The sequence below is a fragment of the Salmo salar genome, chromosome ssa24 (genome assembly GCF_905237065.1).
Source record: "Salmo salar chromosome ssa24, Ssal_v3.1, whole genome shotgun sequence".
Lineage (NCBI taxonomy): Eukaryota > Metazoa > Chordata > Actinopteri > Salmoniformes > Salmonidae > Salmo > Salmo salar.
This window is the reverse complement of record NC_059465.1, coordinates 43,702,677-43,714,815: the sequence shown is the minus strand read 5'-3', so window position 1 is coordinate 43,714,815 and position 12,139 is coordinate 43,702,677. Positions and strand designations below refer to the sequence as shown.

Genomic DNA, 12,139 nt, shown 5'->3' with positions numbered 1-12,139 from the left:
GGATGCTACCAATCTGGGTCTGGGGATGCTACCAGTCTGGGTGATCTGGGTCTGGGTCTGCTACCAGTCTGGGTGATCTGGGTCTGGGGATGCTACCAGTCTGGGTGGTCTGGGGATGCTACCAGTCTGGGTGGTCTGGGGATGCTACCAGTCTGGGTGATCTGGGGATGCTACCAGTCTGGGTGATCTGGGGATGCTACCAGTCTGGGTGATCTGTGTCTGGGGATGCTACCAGTCTGGGTGGTCTGGGGATGCTACCAGTCTGGGTGATCTGGGGATGCTACCAGTCTGGGTGGTCTGGGGATGCTACCAGTCTGGGTGGTCTGGGTCTGGGGATGCTACCAGTCTGGGTGGTCTGGGGATGCTACCAGTCTGGGTTATCTGGGGATGCTACCAGTCTGGGTGGTCTGGGGATGCTACCAGTCTGGGTGGTCTGGGGATGCTACCAGTCTGGGTGGTCTGGGGATGCTACCAGTCTGGGTGATCTGGGTCTGGGGATGCTACCAGTCTGGGTGATCTGGGGATGCTACCAGTCTGGGTGATCTGGGTCTGGGGATGCTACCAGTCTGGGTGATCTGGGGATGCTACCAGTCTGGGTAGTCTGGGGATGCTACCAGTCTGGGTGATCTGGGGATGCTACCAGTCTGGGTAGTCTGGGGATGCTACCAGTCTGGGTGATCTGGGGATGCTACCAGTCTGGGTGGTCTGGGGATGATACCAGTCTGGGTGGTCTGGGGATGCTACCAGTCTGGGTGATCTGGGGATGCTACCAGTCTGGGTGGTCTGGGGATACTACCAGTCTGGGTGGTCTGGGGATGCTACCAGTCTGGGCGGTCTGGGGATGCTACCAGTCTGGGCGGTCTGGGGATGCTACCAGTCTGGGTGATCTGGGTCTGGGGATGCTACCAGTCTGGGTGATCTGGGGATGCTACCAGTCTGGGTGATCTGGGGATGCTACCAGTCTGGGTGATCTGGGGATGCTACCAGTCTGGGTGATCTGGGGATGCTACCAGTCTGGGTGATCTGGGTCTGGGGATGCTACCAGTCTGGGTTATCTGGGGATGCTACCAGTCTGGGTGATCTGGGGATGCTACCAGTCTGGGTGATCTGGGGATGCTACCAGTCTGGGTGATCTGGGGATGCTACCAGTCTGGGTGGTCTGGGGATGCTACCAGTCTGGGTGGTCTGGGGATGCTACCAGTCTGGGTGGTCTGGGGATGCTACCAGTCTGGGTGGTCTGGGGATGCTACCAGTCTGGGTGGTCTGGGGATGCTACCAGTCTGGGTGATCTGGGGATGCTACCAGTCTGGGTGATCTGGGGATGCTACCAGTCTGGGTTATCTGGGGATGCTACCAGTCTGGGTGGTCTGGGTCTGGGGATGCTACCAGTCTGGGTGATCTGGGGATGCTACCAGTCTGGGTGGTCTGGGGATGCTACCAGTCTGGGTGATCTGGGGATGCTACCAGTCTGGGTGATCTGGGGATGCTACCAGTCTGGGTTATCTGGGGATGCTACCAGTCTGGGTGGTCTGGGTCTGGGGATGCTACCAGTCTGGGTGATCTGGGGATGCTACCAGTCTGGGTGGTCTGGGGATGCTACCAGTCTGGGTGATCTGGGTCTGGGGATTCTACCAGTCTGGGTGATCTGGGGATGCTACCAGTCTGGGTGATCTGGGTCTGGGGATTCTACCAGTCTGGGTGATCTGGGGATGCTTCCAGTCTGGGTGATCTGGGGATGCTACCAGTCTGGGTGGTCTGGGGATGCTACCAGTCTGGGTGATCTGGGGATGCTACCAGTCTGGGTGGTCTGGGTCTGGGGATGCTACCAGTCTGGGTGGTCTGGGGATGCTACCAGTCTGGGTGATCTGGGGATGCTACCAGTCTAGGTGATCTGGGGATGCTACCAGTCTGGGTTATCTGGGGATGCTACCAGTCTGGGTGGTCTGGGGATGCTACCAGTCTGGGTTATCTGTGGATGCTACCAGTCTGGGTGATCTGTGGATGCTACCAGTCTGGGTGATCTGGGGATGCTACCAGTCTGGGTGATCTGGGGATGCTACCAGTCTGGGTTATCTGGGGATGCTACCAGTCTGGGTGGTCTGGGGATGCTACCAGTCTGGGTGGTCTGGGGATGCTACCAGTCTGGGTGGTCTGGGGATGCTACCAGTCTGGGTGGTCTGGGGATGCTACCAGTCTGGGTGGTCTGGGGATGCTACCAGTCTGGGTGGTCTGGGGATGCTACCAGTCTGGGTGGTCTGGGGATGCTACCAGTCTGGGTGGTCTGGGGATGCTACCAGTCTGGGTGATCTGGGGATGCTACCAGTCTAGGTGATCTGGGGATGCTACCAGTCTGGGTTATCTGGGGATGCTACCAGTCTGGGTGGTCTGGGGATGCTACCAGTCTGGGTTATCTGTGGATGCTACCAGTCTGGGTGATCTGTGGATGCTACCAGTCTGGGTGATCTGGGGATGCTACCAGTCTGGGTGATCTGGGGATGCTACCAGTCTGGGTTATCTGGGGATGCTACCAGTCTGGGTGGTCTGGGGATGCTACCAGTCTGGGTGGTCTGGGGATGCTACCAGTCTGGGTGGTCTGGGGATGCTACCAGTCTGGGTGGTCTGGGGATGCTACCAGTCTGGGTGGTCTGGGGATGCTACCAGTCTGGGTGGTCTGGGGATGCTACCAGACTGGGTGATCATTCTCATTACGCTGTCTTGTAGTATTATACAGCTGTCTGACAACAGGTTTTTCATCCAGTACGAAGGCTAACAAAAAGCTATTTTCTTGAACTGTGCCTGAACCTAACCAACCCAGCCAGCTGAACACCACCTAACCAACCCTGCATCCCACTGCTGGCTTGCTTCTGAAGCTAAGCACGGTTGGTCCTGGTCAGTCCCTGGATGGGAGACCAGATGCTGCTGGAAGTGGTGTTGGAGGGCCAGTAGGAGGCACTCTTTCCTCTGGTCTAAAAAAAATTATATCCCAATACCCTAGGGTAATGACACTACCCTCTGTAGGGTGCTGTTTTTTGGATGGGACGTTAAATGGGTGTCCTGACTCTCTGAGGTCATTAAAGATCCCATGTCACTTATCGTAAGAGTAGGGGTGTTGACCCCGGTGTCCTGGCTAAATTCCCAATCTGTCCTTCACACCATCATGGTCACCTAATCATCCCCAGCTTTCAATGGCCTCATTCATCCCCCTCCTCTCCCCTGTAACTATTCCCCAGGTCGTTGCTGTAAATGAGAACGTGTTGTCAGTCAACTTACCTGGTAAAATAACTAAACTGACAAAAAGCATCTCCTTTAAGGGATGGTTTCTATCATTTTTCAGGCCAAATCTTATAGTTTGTACGACCACCCCCCTCCCTCTCTGTTTCTCTCCCTCCCTCCCTCTCTGTTTCTCTCCCTCCCTTCTCTCTCTGTCTCTCTCCTTCCCTCCCTCTCTGTTTCTCTCCCTCCCTCCCTCTCTGTCTCCCTCCCTCCCTCTCTGTCTCTCTCCCTCCCTCCCTCTCTGTTTCTCTCCCTCCCTCTCTGTCTCTCTCCCTCCCTCCCTCTATGTCTCTCTCCCTCCCTCCCTCTCTGTCTCCCTCCCTCCCTCTCTGTCTCTCTCCCTCCCTCCCTCTATGTCTCTCCCCCCCCTCCCTCTCTGTCTCTCTCCTTCCCTCCCTCTCTGTCTCTCCCCCCCTCCCTCTCTGTCTTTCTTTATCTATAGGTTCGGCAATTTGGCAACTCATCGCCTCGTTCCTCAAACTACCCATCTCCGGGACGCATTGCATCGTGGGTTCGACCATCGGGTTCTCCATGGTGGCCATTGGCACCAAGGGCGTACAGTGGATGCAGCTGGTCAAGATTGGTAGGTCATTGACTATGTTACCCAGCCTGCTCTGCATAGGGTTTACTATCAATGACTACACTACCCAGCCTGCAGCTGGTCAAGATTGATAATTGTTTGTTTATTAGGATCTCTTTCAGCCCACCACTGGCTAGTCATCACATGACTCAGTCTAATATGGAACCTAGCCCTCTCTATGTGAGTTCCAATCTCAAATAGACCCTCTAGTCCTACCCCTGATGGATTGGACATGTGCCTACATTACCCAGCCTCTGGTGGATTGGATTTACTCTCTGACTACATTACCCAGTCTGCTCTGGGTACAGTTGTCTGTTTGACTACATTACCCAGCCTGCCTTGGGGTAGGGCTGACTGTCTATGACTACATTACCCAGCCTGCCTTGGGGTGGGGCTGACTGTCTATGATAACATTACCCAGCCTGCCTTAGGGTAGGGCTGACTGTCTGTGACTACATTACCCAGCCTGCCTTGGGGTAGGGCTGACTGTCTATGACTACATTACTCAGCCTGCCTTGGGGTAGGGCTGACTGTCTATGACTACATTACCCAGCCTGCCTTGGGGTAGGGCTGACTGTCTATGACTACATTACTCAGCCTGCTCTGGGGCAGGGTTCACTGTCTACGAAAATATTTCCCAACCTGCTCTGGGGCAGGGTTGACTGTTTATGACTACTTTACCCAGCCTGCTCTGGGGCAGGGTTGACTGTTTATGACTACATTACCCAGCCTGCTCTGGGGTAGGGTTGACTGTTTATGACTACATTACCCAGCCTGCTCTGGGGCAGGGTTGACTGTTTATGACTACTTTACCCAGCCAGCTCTCTATGGTCCAATACCAAATAGTCCCCTAAAACCAATACCTTACCCTCTTAGGCTGATCACCACCTGATCATACTGACTGATCTAGAAATCATTCTGAGTAGTTATTTAGGATACAAGGTGATGTGTACATCATTCAGTCTGCTCAGGCAAGCTAGGATCAATGACCTATCAGAATTGATGCTCTCAAACATGATCTATGACTACATTACCCAGCCTGCCCCTTCTTTCCCTGTTTTCTCCAGTTGCATCCTGGTTCATCTCTCCCCTACTGTCAGGAATGATGTCAGGGTTCCTCTTCTTTCTTATCAGACACTTCATCCTTAATCAGGTGGGTTACCAGTAGTCACATTATACACGATCAGTAGTGTGTGTGTGTGTGTGTGTGTGTGTGTGTGTGTGTGTGTGTGTGTGTGTGTGTGTGTGTGTGTGTGTGTGTGTGTGTGTGTGTGTGTGTGTGTGTGTGTGTGTGTGTGTGTGTGGTTTTGACCTGTGTGTGTATTTGTCTTTAGGATGACCCGGTACCCAACGGTCTCCGTGCCCTGCCAGTGTTCTACGCCTCAACGATAGGCATCAACGCCTTCTCCATCCTTTACACAGGAGCACCATGTAAGAACTAGGACTGAGGCTAACCCAACCCTAACCTAGACCTTTACACAGGAGCACCATGTAAGAAGTAGGACTGAGGCTAACCCAACCCTAACCTAGCCCTTTACACAGGAGCACCATGTAAGAACTAGGACTGAGTCTAACCCAACCCTAACCTAGCCCTTTACACAGGAGCACCATGTAAGAACTAGGACTGAGGCTAACCCAACCCTAACCTAGCCCTTTACACAGGAGCACCATGTAAGAACTAGGACTGAGTCTAACCCAACCCTAACCTAGACCTTTACACAGGAGAACCATGTAAGAACTAGGACTGAGGCTAACCTAACCCTAACCTTTACACAGGAGCACCATGTAAGAACTAGGACTGAGGCTAACCCAACCCTAACCTTTACACAGGAGCACCATGTAAGAACTAGGACTGAGGCTAACCCAACCCTAACCTTTACACAGGAGCACCATGTAAGAACTAGGACTGAGGCTAACCCAACCCTAACCTTTACACAGGAGCACCATGTAAGAACTAGGACTGAGGCTAACCCAACCCTAACCTTTACACAGGAGCACCATGTAAGAACTAGGACTGAGGCTAACCCAACCCTAACCTTTACACAGGAGCACCATGTAAGAACTAGGACTGAGGCTAACCCAACCCTAACCTTTACACAGGAGCACCATGTAAGAACTAGGACTGAGGCTAACCCAACCCTAACCTTTACACAGGAGCACCATGTAAGAACTAGGACTGAGGCTAACCCAACCCTAACCTAGACCTTTACACAGGAGCACCATGTAAGAACTAGGACTGAGGCTAACCCAACCCTAACCTTTACACAGGAGCACCATGTAAGAACTAGGACTGAGGCTAACCCAACCCTAACCTTTACACAGGAGCACCATGTAAGAACTAGGACTGAGGCTAACCCAACCCTAACCTTTACACAGGAGCACCATGTAAGAACTAGGACTGAGGCTAACCCAACCCTAACCTTTACACAGGAGCACCATGTAAGAACTAGGACTGAGGCTAACCCAACCCTAACCTAGCCCTTTACACAGGAGAACCATGTAAGAACTAGGACTGAGGCTAACCCAACCCTAACCTAGCCCTTTACACAGGAGAACCATGTAAGAACTAGGACTGAGGCTAACCCAACCCTAACCTAGCCCTTTACACAGAAGAACCATGTAAGAACTAGGACTGAGGCTAACCCAACCTTAACCTTTACACAGGAGCACCATGTAAGAACTAGGACTGAGGCTAACCCAACCCTAACCTTTACACAGGAGCACCATGTAAGAACTAGGACTGAGGCTAACCCAACCCTAACCTTTACACAGGAGCACCATGTAAGAACTAGGACTGAGGCTAACCCAACCCTAACCTTTACACAGGAGCACCATGTAAGAACTAGGACTGAGGCTAACCCAACCCTAACCTAGCCCTTTACACAGGAGAACCATGTAAGAACTAGGACTGAGGCTAACCCAACCCTAACCTAGCCCTTTACACAGGAGAACCATGTAAGAACTAGGACTGAGGCTAACCCAACCCTAACCTTTACACAGGAGCACCATGTAAGAACTAGGACTGAGGCTAACCCAACCCTAACCTTTACACAGGAGAACCATGTAAGAACTAGGACTGAGGCTAACCCAACCCTAACCTTTACACAGGAGAACCATGTAAGAACTAGGACTGAGGCTAACCCAACCCTAACCTTTACACAGGAGCACCATGTAAGAACTAGGACTGAGGCTAACCCAACCCTAACCTTTACACAGGAGCACCATGTAAGAACTAGGACTGAGGCTAACCCAACCCTAACCTTTACACAGGGGCACCATGTAAGAACTAGGACTGAGGCTAACCCAACCCTAACCTTTACACAGGAGCACCATGTAAGAACTAGGACTGAGGCTAACCCAACCCTAACCTTTACACAGGAGAACCATGTAAGAACTAGGACTGAGGCTAACCCAACCCTAACCTAGACCTTTACACAGGAGCACCATGTAAGAACTAGGACTGAGGCTAACCCAACCCTAACCTAGACCTTTACACAGGAGCACCATGTAAGAACTAGGACTGAGGCTAACCCAACCCTAACCTAGACCTTTACACAGGAGAACCATGTAAGAACTAGGACTGAGGCTAACCCAACCCTAACCTTTACACAGGAGCACCATGTAAGAACTAGGACTGAGGCTAACCCAACCCTAACCTAGACCTTTACACAGGAGAACCATGTAAGAACTAGGACTGAGGCTAACCCAACCCTAACCTTTACACAGGAGCACCATGTAAGAACTAGGACTGAGGCTAACCCAACCCTAACCTTTACACAGGAGCACCATGTAAGAACTAGGACTGAGGCTAACCCAACCCTAACCTTTACACAGGGGCACCATGTAAGAACTAGGACTGAGGCTAACCCAACCCTAACCTTTACACAGGAGCACCATGTAAGAACTAGGACTGAGGCTAACCCAACCCTAACCTAGACCTTTACACAGGAGCACCATGTAAGAACTAGGACTGAGGCTAACCCAACCCTAACCTTTACACAGGAGAACCATGTAAGAACTAGGACTGAGGCTAACCCAACCCTAACCTTTACACAGGAGCACCATGTAAGAACTAGGACTGAGGCTAACCTAACCTGTGTGTCTCGCTGTCTCACTCTTTGCTCTCTCTCTCGCTCTTTACTCTCTTTCTCTCTCTCTCTCTCTCTCTCTCTCTCTCTCTCTCTCACACTCTTTGCTCTCTCTCTCTCTCTCTCCCACTCTTTGCTCTCTCTCTCTCTCTCTCTCTCTCTCTCTCTCCCACTCTTTGCTCTCTCTCTCTCTCTCACTCTTTGCTCTCTCTCTCTCTCTCTCTCTCTCCCGCTCAGTGCTCGGTCTGGAGATGTTACCGGTGTGGGCTATAGCTCTGATCACGCTGGCAGGGGCTCTGGTCTGTGCTGCCGTGGTCTGGTTTGCTGTCTGCCCCTGGATGAGACGGAAGATAGCAAGTATGTATTACCAGTCAGCCCCTGCCCTCTGTCCCTGTCCCAGGCTAACTCAGCACACAATGTGCCTCTCTGAAACGAAACAAGCTCTGCCAACCGATGTGTTCTTTCATCACCACTGGTCCAAAGTAAAACTAGCTAACTGGACAGAGTAAGTTATCTAAGCTTCTTGTTGGTTAGGGAAATTACTTTTTTATTTGGGTTTTGTTTCATGGTGAAGGTTAGGGTTTTGTTTGGTGGTGAAGGTTAGGGTTTTGTTTGGTGGTGAAGGTTAGGGTTTTAGTTTGGTGGTGAAGGTTAGGGTTTTAGTTTGGTGGTGAAGGTCAGGGTTTTGTTTGGTGGTGAAGGTTAGGGTTTTGTTTGGTGGTGAAGGTTAGGGTTTTGTTTGGTGGTGAAGGTTAGGGTTTTGTTTGGTGGTGAAGGTTAGGGTTTTAGTTTGGTGGTGAAGGTTTTGTTTGGTGGTGAAGGTTAGGGTTTTGTTTGGTGGTGAAGGTTTTGTTTGGTGGTGAAGTTTAGGGTTTTGTTTGGTGGTGAAGGTTAGGGTTTTGTTTGGTGGTGAAGGTTAGGGTTTTGTTTGGTGGTGAAGGTTAGGGTTTTAGTTTGGTGGTGAAAGTTAGGGTTTTGTTTGGTGGTGAAGGTTAGGGTTTTAGTTTGGTGGTGAAGGTTAGGGTTTTGTTTGGTGGTGAAGGTTAGGGTTTTGTTTGGTGGTGAAGGTTTTGTTTGGTGGTGAAGGTTAGGGTTTTGTTTGGTGGTGAAGGTTAGGGTTTTGTTTGGTGGTGAAGGTCAGGGTTTTGTTTGGTGGTGAAGGTTAGGGTTTTGTTTGGTGGTGAAGGTTAGGTTTTATTTTGGTGGTGAAGGTTAGGGTTTTGTTTGGTGGTGAAGGTCAGGGTTTTGTTTGGTGGTGAAGGTCAGGGTTTTGTTTGGTGGTGAAGGTTAGGGTTTTGTTTGGTGGTGAAGGTTAGGGTTTTATTTTGGTGGTGAAGGTTAGGGTTTTGTTTGGTGGTGAAGGTTAGGGTTTTGTTTGGTGGTGAAGGTTTTGTTTGGTGGTGAAGGTTAGGGTTTTGTTTGGTGGTGAAGGTTAGGTTTTAGTTTGATGGTGAAGGTTAGGGTTTTGTTTGGTGGTGAAGGTTAGGGTTTTGTTTGGTGGTGAAGGTTAGGGTTTTGTTTGGTGGTGAAGATTAGGGTTTTGTTTGGTGGTGAAGGTTAGGGTTTTGTTTGGTGGTGAAGGTTTTGTTTGGTGGTGAAGGTTAGGGTTTTGTTTGGTGGTGAAGGTTAGGGTTTTGTTTGGTGGTGAAGGTTAGGGCTTTGTTTGGTGGTGAAGGTTAGGGTTTTGTTTGGTGGTGAAGGTCAGGGTTTTGTTTGATGGTGAAAGTTAGGGTTTTGTTTGGTGGTGAAGGTTTTGTTTGGTGGTGAAGGTTTTGTTTGGTGGTGAAGGTTAGGGTTTTGTTTGGTGGTGAAGGTTAGGGTTTTGTTTGGTGGTGAAGGTTAGGGTTTTGTTTGGTGGTGAAGGTTAGGGTTTTGTTTGGTGGTGAAGGTTAGGGTTTTGTTTGGTGGTGAAGGTTTTGTTTGGTGGTGAAGGTTAGGGTTTTGTTTGGTGGTGAAGGTCAGGGTTTTGTTTGGTGGTGAAGGTTAGGGTTTTGTTTGGTGGTGAAGGTTAGGGTTTTGTTTGGTGGTGAAGGTTAGGGTTTTGTTTGGTGGTGAAGGTCAGGGTTTTGTTTGGTGGTGAAGGTTAGGGTTTTGTTTGGTGGTGAAGGTTGGGGTTTTATTTTGGTGGTGAAGGTTAGGGTTTTGTTTGGTGGTGAAGGTTAGGGTTTTGTTTGATGGTGAAGGTTAGGGTTTTGTTTGGTGGTGAAGGTTCGGGTTTTGTTTGGTGGTGAAGGTTAGGGTTTTGTTTGGTGGTGAAGGTTAGGGTTTTGTTTGGTGGTGAAGTTTAGGGTTTTGTTTGGTGGTGAAAGTCAGGGTTTTGTTTGGTGGTGAAGGTTAGGGTTTTGTTTGGTGGTGAAGGTTAGGGTTTTGTTTGGTGGTGAAGGTTAGGGTTTTGTTTGGTGGTGAAGGTTAGGGTTTTGTTTGGTGGTGAAGGTTAGGGTTTTGTTTGGTGGTGAAGGTTAGGGTTTTGTTTGGTGGTGAAGGTTAGGGTTTTGTTTGGTGGTGAAGGTTAGGGTTTTGTTTGGTGGTGAAGGTCAGGGTTTTGTTTGATGGTGAAGGTTAGGGTTTTGTTTGGTGGTGAAGGTTTTGTTTGGTGGTGAAGGTTAGGGTTTTGTTTGGTGGTGAAGGTTAGGGTTTTGTTTGGTGGTGAAGGTTAGGGTTTTGTTTGATGGTGATGGTTAGGGTAACACAGGTTTAGCAGATGTTATTGCGGGTGTAGCGAAATACTTGTGTTCCTAGCTCCAACAGTGCAGTAATATCTAACAATACACAACAATACACATTCATCTAAAAAATTAATATAATGGAATTAAGAAATATAGAAATATTAAGACGAGCAATGTCGGACTCTGGAGTATAAATATATATATATAGACAGTATGTGGATAGAATATGTAGTATATCTGTAGAATACGTGGATAGAATATATAGTTTGTCTGTAGAATACGTGGATAGAATATATAGTATATCTGTAGAATGCGTGGATAGAATATATAGTATATCAAGAATATGTGGATAGAATATATAGTATGTCTGTAGAGTACGTGGATATAATATATAGTATATCTGTAGAATACGTGGATAGAATATATAGTATATCTATAATATGTGGATAGAATATATAGTATGTCTGTAGAGTACGTGGATATAATATATAGTATATCTGTAGAGTACGTGGATAGAATATATAGTATATCAAGAATACGTGGATAGAATATATAGTATGTCTGTAGAGTACGTGGATAGAATATATAGTATGTCTGTAGAGTACGTGGATAGAATATATAGTATATCTGTAGAATACGTGGATAGAATATATAGTATATCTGTAGAGTACGTGGATAGAATATATAGTATATCTGTAGAATACGTGGATAGAATATATAGTATATCTGTAGAATACGTGGATAGAATATATAGTATATCAAGAATATGTGGATAGAATATATAGTATGTCTGTAGAGTACGTGGATATAATATATAGTATATCTGTAGAATACGTGGATAGAATATATAGTATATCAAGAATATGTGGATAGAATATATAGTATGTCTGTAGAGTACGTGGATATAATATATAGTATATCTGTAGAATACGTGGATAGAATATATAGTATATCAAGAATATGTGGATAGAATATATAGTATGTCTGTAGAGTACGTGGATAGAATATATAGTATATCTGTAGAATACGTGGATAGAATATATAATATATCTGTATAATACGTGGATAGAATATATAGTATATCTGTAGAATACGTGGATAGAATAGTATATGTACAACAATAGTTGAGTAGGATGGACTTGACTAGAATACAGTATATACATAGGAAATTAGTAAAACTGTATCTAAACATGTATTGTTTCAAGTCTATGTACATACAGTAGGCAGCAGCCTACTGAGGTGCAGGGTTGAGTACCGGGTGGTAGCCGGGTGGTAGCCGGTCGTAGTGACTAAAGTTCAGGGCAGGGTACTGGGAGGAGGGCGGCTAGTGGTGACTATTTTACAGTCAGATGGCCTTGAAATAGAAGCTTCTTTTTTTCAGTCTCTCGGGTCCCAGCTTTGACGCACTTGTACTGTCTCGGGTCTGCTAGATGGTGGTGAGGGTGAACAGGTTGTGGCTTGGGTGTCTGGGGTCCTTGAAGATCTTGTTGGCCTTCCTGTGACACCGGGTGTTGTAGATGTCCTGATGGGGA

General features: G+C 48.3%; 1 protein-coding gene across 3 annotated transcripts in view; it reads left to right on the top strand.

Annotated features, from left to right (window-relative positions):
• Positions 1–12,139, top strand: part of LOC106585937 (sodium-dependent phosphate transporter 2) — a 120,923-nt gene that overhangs the window by 61,341 nt on the left and 47,443 nt on the right. For all 3 annotated transcript variants that reach the window (XM_045707000.1, XM_045706999.1, XM_045707001.1), the window contains exons 3-6: positions 3,716–3,856; positions 4,921–5,006; positions 5,188–5,284; positions 8,179–8,298. In XM_045707000.1, coding sequence (XP_045562956.1) covers positions 3,716–3,856; positions 4,921–5,006; positions 5,188–5,284; positions 8,179–8,298 — 444 coding nt within the window. The remainder of the gene's footprint in view (positions 1–3,715; positions 3,857–4,920; positions 5,007–5,187; positions 5,285–8,178; positions 8,299–12,139) is intronic.